The 16811-nt window shown below is 42.0% G+C and overlaps 1 protein-coding gene across 7 annotated transcripts in view; it reads right to left on the bottom strand.

Moving 5' to 3' along the window:
- The window catches only part of MID1 (midline 1), a 401161-nt gene that overhangs the window by 8066 nt on the left and 376284 nt on the right, over positions 1 to 16811 (bottom strand). For 6 of the 7 annotated variants that reach the window (XM_043458384.1, XM_043458383.1, XM_043458381.1 and 3 more), the window contains 3 exons: positions 12972 to 13115; positions 6515 to 6676; positions 2864 to 3071 (listed from right to left, as the gene is read on the bottom strand). In XM_043458384.1, the coding sequence (XP_043314319.1) occupies positions 2864 to 3071; positions 6515 to 6676; positions 12972 to 13115 (514 nt within the window). Of the gene's footprint in view, positions 1 to 2859; positions 3072 to 6514; positions 6677 to 12971; positions 13116 to 16811 lie in introns of those variants that run through there. The other variant, XM_043458386.1, reaches the window with a different exon arrangement.

Raw genomic sequence — 16811 nt, 5'->3', positions numbered from 1 at the left:
GTCTTTATTAGCTATCTGTTTTATATATAGTATAATAATGTGTATGTGTCAATCCCAATTGCCCAATTTAACCCTCCCCTCTTTTGTCCCTGATAACCATAAATTTGTTTTCTACATATGTGACTCTATTTCTATTTTGTAAATAAGTTCATTTGTATCATCTTTTTAGGTTCCACATATAAGTGATATCATATATTGGTCTTTCTCTGTCTGATTTCACTTAGTATGATCATCTCTAGGTCCATCCATGTTGCTACATATGGCATTAGTTCATTCTTCTTTTTATGACTAATTATTACAGGATATTGAATACAGTTCCCAATGCTATATAATGGGACCTTATTGTTTATCTGTTCTATATGTAATAGTTTGCATCTGCTAGTCCCAAACTCCTAGTCCATCCCATCCCCTCCTTCCCTGGCAACCATAAGCCTGTTTTCTACCTGAGTCTGTTTCTGCTTCTTAGATAAGTTCACTTGTATCATATTTTAGATTCCACATATAAGTGCTGTCACATGGTATTTGTCTTTCTGACTTACTTCTCTTACTATGATCATCTCTAGGTCCATTCATACTGCTGTGAATGGCATTGTTTCACACTTTTTTATAGCTGAGTAATATTCCATCGTGTATATAGACCACATCTTCTTTATTCTGTTGATGGACATTTAGGTGGCTTCCATGTCTTGGCTATTGTAACTAGCACTGCTGTGTACTTTGGGGTACATGTATTTTTTCAAAGCATACTTTTCTGTGGATGTATGCCCAGGGGTGGGATTGCTGGATCATGTGGTACTTCTATTTTTATTAGTTTTTTTTTTTTAAGGAAATTCCATACTGGTTTCCATAGTGGCTGTAGCATTTTACCAAATCTGGCCCTCTGCTTGTTTTTATAAAGTTTTATTTGCACCCATTCGTGAATGTGTGGTCTATGGCTGCTTTCCCCCCACAGCAGTAGAGGTGACCAGTTGGGAGAAAATCATCTGGCCTGCAAACCAGAAATACTGGCTCTCTGGCCCTTTACAGACAACATTTGTGGACCTTTGGTTAATGGCTTGTACCCTGATTGCACCTATGAGCTGTGTGACCTTGGGCCTCAGTCAGCTCATCTGTAAAATGGGGTATTAGTACTTACATTTCTGGGACTGTTAGGATCAATAAATGAGCTACCATTTGTAAAATGCTCAGGCCAGTGCCTGGCACAGAGTTGTGCTGGATAAAGGCTGGTTAGTAAAAATTATAATTGCTCATAAAGGGAGCTATTTGAGTGGGCATCTGTGAGACAGAAGGGCAGGGTATGAGGTACAGTTTGCGGTTGTGGAATGGGCAAGGTCAGTTTTGTAAGGTGAACTTGGCAGAGTTCACTAATTCCCACGTCCTCTGCCCTGACCTCCACCCCTTGGGCTTAGAGAACTCAGTGGGCTCAAGTCACTGGGCTGGATCTAAGGGACACTTTGAAATGAGTCCTGGCGGAGGATCACTGCTTCCCCCCCCAGCACTGATGGGCCCAGTTTAGAGTCACAAAACATACAAGGCAACAGAAATTAATTTCAGTGATGAAGAGCAGGTATTAAAGTAGGAATTACTGAATTTTCTCTGTAAAAGCCAGAGAGCTAATATTTTGGCCTCGTGGACCACAGAATTGTGTCTTACCTAATCAATTCTGCTGTGTGGCTCAAAGGTAGCCATAGACAATATGGAAGAGAGTGGGCCTGGCTGTGTTCCCATAAATAGTTTATTTATAAGAACACACAGTGGGTCAGGTTTGGCTGTTGTCGGCTGACCCATGCTTTAAGGCATGAAAGGGCAGTATTAGCATACTAGCTTTCCCAGGGACTGGGGCTCAAGTCTTGCTGCAAATAAAAAATGGATGGAGTTAAAACGAGTTATTTTTCTCATTGGCTGAATGGTAGATTAAATGATTGCTTGGTACATATTCACTCTCTCCTCTCAACTCCGTGGGAGGAATATACTTCCCTGTACCACTGGCATTGAGCCTGGCTGTGTGACTGGCTTTGGCCAATGAGAAGTTAGTAAGACGTGATACAAGCAGAGGTTTGAAATGTGCTTGCATAGTTGAGTTTTTACTCTCAGATTCCTCAAGAAGGACATGACCTAAGTAGCCCATGTGTCCAAACATGATGAAGAAACCCATGGAACAGACCTAGATCCAACCTGCAGCTTAAAGCAAGGCCCAGTTGAGATTAGCTTCGATCAGCTAACCCAGAGATGTGAGTGTCAGTGAACAGTAGTAAATGATTGTTGGCTGAAGCTACTGAGTTTTGGGGTGTTTATTATGCAGCATTACTATAGCAACAGCTGACTGATAAAGCTTTTGTGCATATTATTCTTCAAGATGGACCTTGGCCTGGGTTGATGTTCTAACAAAGTATAGAATGAGATATGCTTTTTTTTTATAATTGTAGGACAATATCCATCAATAGTTGAGTGGATAAAGAAGATGTGGTACATACACCCAATGGAATACTACTCAGCGATAAAAAAGAATGAAATAATGCCACTTGCAGCAACATGGATGGACCCAGAGATGATCATACTCAGTGGAGTAAGTCAGACAAATATCATATGATATCACTTATGTGTGGAATCTAAAATATGACACAAATGGACTTATTTACAAAACAAACAGACTCACAGACACAAAAAACAAACTTGTGATAACCAAAGTGGGGAGAGAGGAGGGCTAAATTAGGAGTTTGGGATTGGCAGATGCAAACTACTATGTATAAAATGTGGGGAATAAGGTCATGCTGTGTAGCATAGAGGGCTATGTTCAATCTCTTGTGATCACCTATGGTGGAGGAGAATGTGAAAGAGAATACATTTCGATCAGAGTACCTACCATGTGCTTCCACTTATGACCACTTCCCAGTAATGGCGGCCACTATCAATGAACACATTTCCAGCTACACCATAGCTGCCTTGGCTGGTGAAGCGTTCAGGCGTGTGGCTCTTTTTGGATGACGACTCATCACGTTCTACTGTCAAGTTATCATGGGACACTTTTAGCTTTCGATGTGCAGATTTGGGGTCCAGTTTAAATGGTTGGCCTAGAAACAGGGTTACAAGACACAAAAGAGGTAGATGAAAAGAACTGTGGATTCTAACTTAAGCAAGAACATATTTTCAGAATAAGCTTTAAAAAGTACAGTAAAATCATGGGGACAAACATGTCCCTGCCTCTGAGAGCTCGCAGTCAGTCAGCTCTGAGCTGTGGATGCAAGGTTGCTTCCCTCACTGTTCAACAATAGCATGGGTGAGGATCAAGCAGGGCCTGTGGTATAAGCTTTGCCGGGGATCCCAGCTACACACCAGCAGCACAGTTAATGTGCTGGCTGATGTCATCCTGGAAGGGAGGAGAAAACGAAGACTTCATTTTCATCCATTCCCCTGTTCAGTTGGCTTCAGATGAATTCATGCTTAATAGACCTCAGAAACCAAACACATCAAGACTGCAGGTTTTAATGTACAGAACATTCTAATGGCTTATATTATTTTGAGATTGTTCCAAATTAGAGCAGTATTCTCATGAGCTTAAAATGACGATCAAATGGGCTATTTTTCAGCCCATAAGATCAGGAGGAAAATGTGACAGGTTACTACCTACCTGGGTTTTTGAGTCCCAAGTTCGTTTATAGACGTAAAAGTTCCTTTATAGACATAATATGGTCCTCTCTGTTTCATTTATTTGTCTTTGTGTTTTGAACATTGAACCATTGTAAAATTCTGGCCGAATCACACCTGAATATCCATCCTCTCATTAACTGTTACTGCTTTGAAAATTCAACACTGGTGTGGGGGCAGTCATTCAACACCACGGTGGGTACCAGACACTTAAAGGCAGGAAACGGATTACAATGTGATGCAAATACCATGATTTTCAAACTCCACTGCTGTGTTGGAATGCCGCTTCCACACAGTGCTCAGACAATCACCAGAAACATTCTGGTAAGTCTGACTATGGCAATGCAAGATGCTGGCTGAGAAACTGAGGCAGACAGCCTGGAGCAGTTGTGTGTGTTACATCATATGCAGGTAGGCCAAAGGGTGTCACTCCTTGGATAAAAACATGACAATGGCACTTCTAAAATTCTTTCTTATAGATCAGGCAGGGACCAGCATACTTTTTCTGTAAGAGGCCAGATATTTCCTATTTTCAGCTATGCTGGCCATGTGGTTTCTTCTGGGGCTATTTAATCCTCCTGTCAAAACATGGCAGCAGCCAGAGACACAGGGGAACAGACAGGCAGTGCTATGTGTCAATAAAACTTTATTTACAAAAACAGGTAGCTGAATCTGGCCCATGGTCAGTAGTTTGCTGACCCATTTTTAGATTTCTGTTCATATCAAAGAAAAACTTAAAGGGGAGCTGAGAAAATCCTCAAGTGTTGAGCAGGCAGGGGGTATTCTCAAAGACTATAAGACCTACTGAAGTCCATGTGTAGTTTAAATTTTGGCATAGCTTGTGAACAAAAAGATAAGGTCCTCAGGAATGATCACACCAGCTAAGACAAAAAGAGTCTGAAGATAGATTGGCTTAAAAGGTGTGATAAACCATAATGGAAAAGAATATGAGAAATGAATGTATCTACATGTACAACTGAATCACTTTACAGCAGAAATCAACGCAACATTGTAAATCTGTACTTCCATCAAATTAAAAAAAAAAGACAAAGGTGATGATAGAATGTGCCTTAAAAATAATTGGACCCTAATAGGTGGTTAGGAAGGAATTCCATAAAGGTGCAGCCATCACTGAAGATGAAGGCTGTGTTATTTACCCTTCTCCCAGTGAGGAAGATCAGAATGTCACAGCCATTGAAAAGACTGGCCTTATAATGGTGAGATCCATCGTGTTTTCCTCAGCTCCCACCCCTACCCACACATATGCAGAGCAGGGTCTTGCCATCTGGTGTTAGGTCCAGCCCCCTGCCTCCACAGGGAACAAATTCCACTTGTGCCATGGATGTGTTTCTCAAGGAAACTATGACCTACTCTGTCTAGGTTCAAGGCTTTTGCTTTAATGAGGATAGATTAGTTCACAGAAGAAATTAATCATTTACTTGGCTAAAGAATTCAATGCATTGTAAGATCTGTACACCTAAGAGTTCGGCAAACTACAGCCCGCAGGCCATATTGAGCCCACTGCCTGTGTCTTTCAATAAAGTTTTAATGAAGCGTGGCCAGGCCTTGCTTTTCTACCAGAGTTGAACACCTGTAACCAAGATCATCTGACCTGCACAGCCCAGAATAGTTATTATTTGGCACATTACAGAAAAAGTTTACCAACCTCTTGTATATAATTTAATAACATCTGATCAATGATTGCATGTCTAGAAGTACAAGATTACCTGTCCATATGAAATGAATACATTATCTTTAGTAAAACCATAAGGCACAAATAAGAAGCCTCAAAGATCCATTCTACAGAATAAACCTCAGTGTATATATTGGGTTGGCCAAAAAGTTCATTTGGGTTTCCCATCCGCTGTTACAGGTTTTTTCCAGTATGTATTCATTTTTTCCCTTATTCTCCAAAGACATTTCCTTCTCTACCAGCAGAACCCTTGAGAAATTAGCTTATGTTTAAGAGTATGTGTCTTAAGGACAAATATGTGGAGTAAAATTAAGTTACTTGACTACTGAAATCACAGATTGGGTTAAATGAAGGTTCTTCTTAAAAAGTAGTTCCTATAGATTGGCTGGCAACCCTAAAGCATGATGTGATGTTGACATACTCCAATCGACTTTCTCCTGGGAGGTCTTATGCAAACAAATACCATATTATATAGCATAATATTTCTAGACCAAAAAGATGTGGAGAAAGAAGAGGAGGATAAAATAAAACACATGTGGGCAGAGAGAGAGAGAGCGGGAGATGACAGTGTTACAAGATGCATGCACACATAGCCCAGTTCACTCTTCGTTGTTGGGACCATCCTGGACACAGTGAGAGTTTCCCATCACCCCTGGCATCTAACCACTCGACACCAGTAACACCCAGCTGTGACAACCAGAAATGACTCCAGATGTGGCTTAGTGTCCCTCTGGGGACCACAATCACTTCCGATTGAGAATCACAGACCTAGAAGCTACCTGAAGAAAGACTTAGTAATTTGAGATTCTGCTATTAGGGCAGGAAGATCCCCTGCTGGAAGAAATGGCAAGCCACTCCAGTATTCTTGCCTGGGAAATCCCATGGACAGAGGAGCCTGGCAGGCTACAGTTCATGGGGTCACAAAGAGTTGGACACGACTGAGTGTGCACACACACATGCACATATGGAAAAGAAGACTGCTGGCAATTTACAAAGAGTCCTAGCTCTGTGCCAGGCTTGGAATAGAGGATTGGATGGAAAAACCCTGACTCCATGCTGGCTGTCTCAGGTTGTAAGCAATGCCTGGGACAGAGAAAAGGGAAATGAAGGGGGCCAGGGGCAGCTGGAAGGAGAGCAGGTTAGAGATGATAGTTCTGCTGAGTTCATGGCACGTACTGTTCGTCTTCAACTTCCCAGGCTCACTGCTGCGGCTGCCTGCCTGGTTGATGGCCTTGACAATGAAGATGTACTTGGTGCCGCTTTGCAGCCCGTGGACCGTGTAGTGGTTCTGCTTGATGTTGGGCACGATCATCCAGCTATCAGCCGAGTTGCACAGACCTGCAAAGCCAAGCAGACGTGGTGAGTTCTTTAGAGCAAGCACGGGGCAAATCTGTATATTAAGGTTGTGGAATTTTCAGTTGTTGGGATCAGCAATGAAAAGCTTTGTGACTTCTTCAGGTGCCCACCAATCCACTCGAGTGCTCAGTATCTGCCTACAATAAGGACAGCGACCTATATTTATTACTATATATTCCCACCATGTGCTCTAAGTGGAAAGATCAACTAAGACGACTGTTTTGCAAATTCTGTTCCACGTGGATGGGAGCAGCAGTATCTTAAGTGCCGTGCCTGGTCATGTGTTACTAGGTGCTGTGGGAGGGAAAGAAAGCAAGTGACCACACATCCCTCCCCCCTGCTCACATCATGATGAACATTCAGTCTTGGATCTCATCAGTTTTGAGACTCACAGAGGGTAAGAACAGACCCAGATCATGTATGAGACATTGACCTCACTAATGGAGATATAGGAGGTTCCATATTTTTGCTTCTCATTCTCCACCCCGCCCAGGATCCATATCTAAGTGACTTTGTGGCTACTCCTTCTAAAGAGATGGGATGGATATGCTGTCTTTTACCTCGTGGCTTTGGATTTGGCTATGTGACCTGCTCTGGCCAAGAAAATGAGGCTGCGGTGACAACACACCAGTGGCAAGAGGAGACATCACAAGCCCTTGAGAGTCTGTGGCCCTCTTGGGCCTCTGCCAGGGGAAGAACATTCTGGATAGTCTGCTCATCCCAATGGGAGCAGAGACACAGGGACCAGCTCAACGGCCCAGCCAGTTCAGGACTAAGACCAGCAGAAACTGGCCAACACCAGCCCAACTTTGGACAGGAGAGCTAAGAAAATTATTATGGGGCTTATCTGTGGCCCAGTACTGGTCTGATTGTAATTGATTCAGGTCATGTGTTCCTACGAGAACCCTGGAGCCGTGTGGCACCCAAAGGCAACTCAGGGCCCAGTGGAGCTCTGACAAAAGCATCACCAGGGACTGTGACCATCTGCATCCCCAGTATGGCTGGTTCCAGAGCAGAGCAGGGCCAATGCTCTGGATGCATGCTGCAGGATGTGGTTTGAGGAGCAGTTTGTGGATTTACGATGCCAGGAAGAACATGAGGAAAAAGGAAGCTGTTTTGTTGTGCAGCTGTGGCTGATGCTGAAAACATCTCTTTGGTACTGGGCCCGACTCTTGTTTCTCCCCTCTCTGCCCATCAATCTCCACTCTAATCAAACCTTTGCCCAGCCCCCTGGTGACTGGGCTGTCATGGCTGTTTCCTGACTCTGGTGAATTTCCTTCACTAATTCTCAGTAGAAGGCCGAGGCCTTCCACTTCCTGAGGGGCTTCTCAACTTGCCACCCCTCCTTCCCTTTCAGGGGATTTGCAAGTCAAAGGGTTAGTTCTTTTGATCTTGAGGCAACTTACACCTTAATCATACTTCATCTTACCTCTTTGAGTTTCTAATGAAATGTACAAGGAAATCACAAATGCATATCCATACCAACCCACAAGTATCTGCATAGCACTTCAAGATGTTCACGCCCCAACAGCTGTCTCTGAATCCTACTAAATACCATCTCCAAGTTTTCCATTCATCATTGTTCATGAATCTCACAGAAGAACTTAATGTTAATTATGAAAATTCACCCCCTAAGATATGTATCTGGGGTACACAGTATTTTCAGCCACACTTCAGTGAGTATTTAACTAAATAAACATACATGTTCACATATATGAGAAACCTTATGAAATTTCTCACACTCTTTTCATTTCCAGATCTCACAGAGTTGCCATAAAGCAAGGAAGCAATGTGAGGCTCAGAGAAGAGGATGAGGGTGGTATGTCAGTGTTTAGAGATGTACTAGAGAACTAAGGCCCCATTCACCCCTCACCCCCAGCAGCCCCCTCATTCTCCTACCAGTTCTCACCTGTATAAGGCCCAGGTACACATCCACACGTAGCTTAGTAACATGGGACTCTCCCACTTACATACCTCTCTTGATCCTTTCTCATTTTCCCTTTTCCCTGAACATAGAGGTAACAAATTCAACACTTCAGGCTAGTGTCACGACCAAATAGCAGATGTTGATCCAACCAAAGAAGGGTCATTTTGAATTCTGAGCTCTGGGCCCTAAGAAGCCTGTAACTCACTTTAGATATTTAATAATACTATTACAATAGTAATAAAACAACAGACAGAAAACAAACTTAAAGCTATCAAAGGGGAATGGTGAGGAACAAATTAGGAAGTTGGGATTAACTCAGACATACACAAACATATATAAAATAGGTAATCAGTAAGGACCTACTATAGAGCACAGGGACATGTAAGGGAAAAGAATCTGAAAAAAAATATGTATAGCTGAATCACTGTGCTGGTCACCTGAAACTAACACAAATTGTAGATCAACTATACTTCAATAAAAATTAAAAAATGAAAGAATGAGCTTTTCTGTTCTAGGATAACCCACTCATATTCCTAGACCTTTGTCAATAGCAGTCTGGCATGCATGTGAACAATAACAGCTTTCACTAGAATCAAATGAGAATTCTATCAATGTCAGTGCATTTACACTGTTCCTGTTTAATTGCATATGTCACAGCAAAATGACTATTGCGGTCAAAGAAAGCAAATGTAAAAATGTTTCAATAAACTTTACATCACTGTATAACCCTGATGCTGGGTTTCATGTGGTGGGGGAATGCTTTCAGCAACATTGTAAAGCAGATGTCTGAAATTGCTGCAAACTGCAACTTGGCTTACAGTCTGAAGTCTTAACCCAAAACAAAAAGATTGAATGCTTCAGAAACCCTTTCCAAACTAAAAAGGGACCCTGACCATCCTGATTATTTCGAAGAGGTCACTAATTTTTTCTGTGAATATTAAAAGAACAAAATGTTTATAGAGTAGTAAAATGTGATTGGATAACTTTACCCTGGGACAGTCTGCTTTCATGAATGCTAACTCTTAAAATTTAGGCTTACCTCTATCGCCAAGGTCATAATTGAGAAGTTGATTATAAATGCCAAGAAAGCAACGTCGACCATTCTCTGGTGGGGCCTGGAGTAAGTGGGATGCCTCAAAGTGCACCATTATTACATTGCTAGTGTTGGTCAAGTGCCAGCATCACTTAACTTCTCGCATATGGTGCCAAGCACCAGACTTCTCTGCCTCGATACCCCACTGTGTTGGGACTGATGACCAGGTTTTATTCATCACTTTATGAAACACCCGCATAACTATCCCAACTAAAATGTGTACTTCTCTCTAAAGTCATTTTCAATAATCTTTGATGGGATGCCAACACTCACCTTCTCCAATTCAGCCTGAAATAGTAAAACAACAGTGGAACTTGGAAGATAATTAGTTCATATGGCAACAGTCGAGTTAGGTGATTTTGTACTTTTTTTCTCTCATTCATCATGGGTCAGAAGCATCTCCCTACATGATGGTGCTCATTACAAGATCCTAGTTATGTTGGGGATTTCAGAGCCTTGTAGAGCAACTGTCTGTCATCTTACAGTAAAACATTATGTATAAAACATTATGCAACAATGGACACCTTTTAGAGAGACTGCATACAAGCTTCTAACACACTTTGTCTCTTCGACCAGACTGGAGAGAAGTGAATGTTCTCTTCCTTCTTCTGAATATGTCTAAAAACCTTCATGAATATTTTCAAAATGACTAAAATAAATTAAATACAGATAACTACTTTGCATGAAAGCCTGAAGACATGGATCCTTTGGCTTTTGCCAATAATAAAATAGGCTGCCGGGAAAAGGTTCCAATTGAAGATTTTCAACAATGCATTAAAAATCATTTTGGAAAAAACATGGAAATATTGTAAAATTAAATACATATCTATGTCTCAACAAGCAATTCGTTAACATCTATAGTCATAAGCCTGTTCATAAAAATGAAAAATAAAAAATTAACATTGTCATTAATTTTGCATTTGAGTGTATGAATTTAATTACGGATAGTCTTTTTATAAGATTAAAAAGCTTCATAGATAGTATCTAATTCTCCTTCACTAAAGTCAGTTGAGGGCAATTAACTAGAATTTATTATGACAAGTGAAGGAACCATGACTTAGGACAGTAAAAGTCTGCCTCGTGGCACATGGAGCTATAGCCAGCTTTGGAGCATTCTTTCTCCTAATTTTCCATAGAGTTTTATACTCTTAGATCTTATCATTCAGTAGAACATCTGCAAAGGATAGTCTTTTCAACTGACAGGATAGAAGAACAAACAACATTCAATGAAGGCCTTTCATGTGAATACTGTGTTAAATGCTATTGTGTAGATCAGGGGTCCCCGACACTTGGGCCACAGACTGGTACTGGTCCATGGCCTGTTAGAAACTGGGCCACACAGCAGGAGGTGAGCAGGTTGGCATCCACAAAAATGGTCCCTGGTGCCAACAAGGTTGGGGACTGCTGATGTAGATGTTCCTAGCAAAGTGCATGACTGACCTTTACCATGTGGCAAAAGATATAATGACAGTGGGTCTAGTCTATATTTTTGTAGGAATAGTAACCTTGAATAGGTATGTGCTAACACTGGCAAACACAGGGCTAAGACCTTTACTTTTAGTATCTCAATGATGTGAAGCTAAAACATTACCTCTTCTTACAGATGAAGAAATAGATTCAGAAGATGTTCAATACTTTGTCCCAAATGATAGTACTAGTGAGGTGAGGACCAAAGCTGGGATTCAAATCCAGGTCTCCTTCAATCATAACAACTATGCATAACAGTTAAGAAAAGAATAATCTATAGCTTAAAACACATGAAACAATGTTCAACATCACTTGTTATTAGAGAAATACAAATCAAAACTACACTGAGGTATCACCTCACGCTGGTCAGAATGGCCATCATCAAAAAGTCTACAAATAACAAGTGCTGTAGAGGATGTGGAGAAAAGGGAACCCTCCTACAGTGTTGGTGGGAATGAAAATTGGTACAACCACTATGAAGAACTTTATGAAGGTTCCTTAAGAAACTAAATATAGATCTACCATATGATCCAGCAATCCCCACTCTTGTGCACATATTTGGAGAAAACCATAATTGGAAAAGATACATGCATCCCAGTGTTCACTGTGGCACTATTTACAATAGTGAAGACATGGAGGCAACCTAAATGTCCATCAACAGATAAATTCACAGTGAAGATGTGGTACAGATATATGGTGGAATATTACTCAGCCATTAAAAATGAAATAACACCATTTGCAGCAACATGGATGGACCTAGAGATGATCATACTAAGTGAAATACGTCAGACAAAGGTAAGTATCATATGGTATCACTTATTTATGGAATCTAAAAAAAACAGCATAAATGAACTTATTTATAAAACAGAAAAACACTTTGAAGACAAATTTGTGGCTACCCATGGGGAGAGGTCAGGGGAGGGATAAATTAGGAGTTTGGGATTAGCATATATTCACTACTATATATATAATAGATATCAATAAAGACCTACTGTGTAACACAGGGAACTATACTCATTCTCTAATAACCTATATGTGACAAGAAACTGTTAAAGGATAGATACGGGTTCATGTATAATGGAATCACTTTCCTGTACACCTGAAATTAACACAACATTGTAAATCAACTATAATACAAACATTAAAATAAAAAATAAAGTGACATAGACCCAAGGTTGGTAACCCGGGTCTCCCACATTGCAGGCAGACGCTTTAACCTCTGAGCCACCAGGGAAGCCCTCAAGGTTGGTAACAACAACAAAAAAAATGATGAAATAACACTCAAAAAGAAAATAATACTAAATGTATGATATAATGACTAAACCATATAATTCCACCAGAAAATGCTGTTAACCCCATAAACTCCCATACATTTTCCCCCAGTGGTGCTACTCCCCTCCCATCACAGAGGTAATCATCATCCTAACTTTTATAGTTTTTAGACCATGTGTACATCTCTAAACAAAATAGTTTATTTTTATCTTTAACTTATACATGTATAGATACTCATAGTGCATCGATTCTTTTGTCTCCTGATTTCTTTAACAATATGTTTGTAAGATTCGTCCATATGGTTTGCTAAAGATCAATAGTTTTCAACACTATTTGGCCTATTATTTTTACTAGTATAGTACAAGTGAGTGCTATCATCTTCTTAGTCAGGAAAGACAAGCCAATAAATACTCTGTACTCTCTCCTTCCTTGTCTTCCCTTGATATTTAAATTCAGGAATGCAATCGATCCGAAAACAGTCGCCCAATAGAGAAATCAATAGGGTGTGCGATACTCACTCACAACATTGGCTTGTCCAGTGAAGATGGTGTACTGGAGCTCATAGGAAACCACACTGAATTCATCATCGGAGGTCCAGTGAACGGTTATGGTGTCATAGGAAGCCGTGCAGAGCTCTTCTCTAATTGTGGGAGGGTTGGGAGCTGTGGGGAACAAGAAGGTCATCAGCAGAGAAGCAGACACGTCTGGGATCCCTTTCAGAGGGGTTGTCTTGATAGTCAAAGCAGGCCTTTTAAAATCTATCCATCAGAACTATTATTCTAGAGACAGTGATCCCAATCCAAAGAACATTTCGTTGGCTGGTTATCACTGTTGATTTTTCCCAGGTGGTGTGACTTCAGCCAGCCAATATCTTCTCTCTGTGTATCATGAAAGCATGTCTATAAGGGTAAGCAAACAAGACTCTTTTATTCATGGAAGAAAGCATTTTAAACAAAAAGTCACCAAGATGAACTTTTGTCATTTAGCCCCCATTGTGGGGATGCAAACTTTTTCAGTAAAGAGCTAGATGGTCGATATTTTAGGCTTTGTGGATCATATGGTCTCTGCTGTTGCTGTTCAGTTGCTAAGTCGTGTCCGACTCTTTGCAACTGCATGGACTGCAGCATGCCAGGCCTCCCTGTCCCTCACTGTCTCCCGGAGTTTGCCCAAGTTCATGTCTGTTGAGTCGGTAATGCTATCCAAGCATTTCATATTCTGCTGCCCTGGTCTCTGCTGCAACTACTCAATTCTGCCTTTGTACAGAAAGCAGCCAGAGACTATTTGTCCACTGAGAGACATGGCCAGATTCTAGTAGAACTTTATTAACAAAAACAGGTGAAGACCAGATATGGCATGGGAGCCAAACTTAGCCAACTTCTGAGTTCCAACATGCCACAGATTTTTATATGCAGCCACTCATCTGGAAAAATGCTGCTGTTTGTTAACCCTTAACAAATCAGTTAAATAATTCTTCAAAAAATTTCTTTTGTTAGATGTGTTGATGCCTTATGAAAATTTGTTAGTGGGGTTCTATTTTCCTCTCGTTTTTCAGTTTATAGGTGATATTTCAAATTAAGAACATGATTACCAATCAGTCATATCTAAGAAGTACATGCTCTTTCCCCAAGAAAAACAGGATTCCTTGGCATTTGATTAAGTTTATCATTGGGCAAGGCTGCTGTTTTATGTCTTGAACACATTCTGCAGCAGAGAAGTCTAAATCCTACCCAAATGATGATTTTTCAGTTGAGTTCTACTGGATTGATTTCAATAACTGGTTTTATTATGGTTTATTATGAGTTATTTATGGTTATATTATGAGATGAGTTTGTGAGCAAGAAAAAGCCTAGGCATTGAGTGCTTTGCATGGGCAATAATATTTTAGAGCAGGGGCTGGAAAACTATGGCTATGGGCCAGATCTGGCCCACTGCCTGTTTTTGTAAATAAAGTTTTATTGGGGGAGGAGGAGCCAAGATGGCGGAGGAGTAGGACGGGGAGACCACTTTCTCTCCTACAAATTCATCAAAAGAATAACTGAATGCAGAGCAAACCTCACAAAACAACTTCTGATCGCTAGCTGAGGTCATCAGGCGCCCAGAAAAGCAGACCATTGTCTTCGAAAGGAGGTAGGACAAAATATAAAAGATAAAAAGTGAGACAAAAGAGCTAAGGACGGAGACCCGTCCCGGGAAGGGAGTCTTAGGCGGCCTTGCTTGGGCTAGGGGCCGGGCCTGAGTGCCCTGAGGACAATCGGAGGGAGCTTCTGTGAGGTGCCAACTTGAACTGTGGGAGACCAAAAGAGAGAAAATTAACCGGCCGGAACACACTGCCGGCCGTTCGCAGAACAAAGGGACGGAGAAAGTCCCAAGAAGAGGTCGCAGGCTGCGGACCCGCCCAGCCCCGCCGGAGGCAGGAGGCAGGGGGGAGGGGAAGGTCGCGGCGAGACACAGGGCGCAGACACCCGACCGGCGCGGGCGGGGACTGGGGCTGGGGACGCAGAGAGCGGAAGGCGCGCGCACCCGACTGGCGTCAGCGGAAACTGAGACTGGGTCCGCGGAAGGGAGTGAGTGCGCCACACCTGGGGATAGTGCGCCCATCAAGCCCCTCGCTGCCTGGACCGCTCTGACGGGGAAGGCACAGAGAGCAGGCGCAGCTTTTCCTTCCGCGCTTTTGTGTAACACCCGAGGGCTGGAACCTCGCGCAGCGCGGGGCGCGCTCCATATAGAACAGCCGGGAGCCTGAGCAGCGGCAGACGGAGAAAGCAGCGTCAGCCCCTCCCGGCAGCGCCAGCCCGCCCACGCAGGGCTAGCCCCTCCCCGCAGCGTCAGCCCCGCCCCTCAGCGCCAGCCCCTCCCCGCAGCGTCAGCCCCGCCCCCGCAGCGCCAGCCCATCCCTGCAGCGTCAGCCCCTCCCAGCAGCGCAACGGAACTAGCTAACTGAATAAGAGCCCACCTCCGCCCGCCTGTGTCAGGGCGGAAATGAGGCTCTGAAGAGACCGGCAAACAGAAGCCAAATAAACAAAGGGAACCGCTTCAGAAGGGACTGGTGCAACAGATTAAAATCCCTCTAGAAAACACCGACTTCACTGGAAGGGCCCTGTAGATATCCAGAAGTGTAAGCTGGAACGAGGAGCTATCTGAAACTGAGCCGAACCCACACTGACCGCAGCAGCTCCAGAGAAACTCCTAGATGTATTTTTACTTTTTTTTTCTTTTTATATTTTTTCTTTTTTATTTTTTCTCTTTTATTTTCCTCTAAAATTCACTATTACTCCCCCATTACTCCTTAACTTTCATTTACATAGATTTTTACGATTTTTTTAATTAGGGGAAAAAAAAATTTTTTTTTTTTTTTTTTTTTTTTTTTTTTTTTTTTTTTTTTTTTTTTTTTTTTTTTTTTTCTTTTTTTTCTTTTTCTTTTTTTTTCTTTTTTCTTCCTTTTTTTCCTTTCCGTTTTCTCTTTTATTTTCTATTTTTCTTTTTCTCTTATTTCTTTTAAAGTCCTCTAGTACTCCTCTACTACTCTTCATTTTCATTTTCACTACACTATAACCTTACCAAAAAAAAAGAGAAGCCCTATTTTAAACCGAAGATTATTCTCTCCCAATCTTGACTCTCTGTTTTCTACCTCAGAACACCTCTATTTCCTCCTTTCCCCTTCTCTTCCCAATCCAATTCTGTGAATCCTTGTAGGTGTCTGAGATACGGAGAACACTCTGGGAACAGACAGCTGCGTAGATCTGTCTCTCTCCTCTTGAGTCCCCCTTTTTCTCCTCCTGCTCATCTCTATCTCCCTCCTCCCTTTTCTCCTGTTCATGTAATTCTGTGAACCTCTCTGGGTGTCCCTAACAGGGGAGAATCTTTTCGCCATTAACCTAGAAGTTTTATTATCAGTGCTGTAGAGTTGGAGAAGTCCTGAGACTACAGGAAGAATAAAACTGAAATCCAGAGGCAGGAAACTTAAGCCCAAAACCTGAGAACACCAGAAAACTCCTGACTACATGGAACTTTAAGCAATAAGTGACCGTCCAAAAGCCTCCATACCTACACTGAAACCAACCACCACCCAAGCGCCAGTAAGTTTTAGAGCAAGACATACCACGCAAATTCTCCAGCAACACAGGAACATAGCCCCGAATGTCAGCATACAGACTGCCCAAGGTGACACCTAACACATAGACCCATCTCAAAACTCATTACTGGGCACTCCATTGCTCTCCAAAAAGAAGAAATCAAGTTCCACGCACCAGAACACTGACGCAAGCTTCCCTAACCGGGAAACCTTGACAAGCCAATCGTCTAACCCCACCCACTGGGTAAATCCTACACAATAAAAAGGAACCACAGACCTCCAGAAT

This window comes from Cervus canadensis, chromosome X, assembly GCF_019320065.1.
Source record: "Cervus canadensis isolate Bull #8, Minnesota chromosome X, ASM1932006v1, whole genome shotgun sequence".
Taxonomy (NCBI): domain Eukaryota; kingdom Metazoa; phylum Chordata; class Mammalia; order Artiodactyla; family Cervidae; genus Cervus; species Cervus canadensis.
The sequence above is the reverse complement of the archived record's forward strand: the minus strand, read 5'-3'. Positions and strand labels throughout refer to the sequence as shown.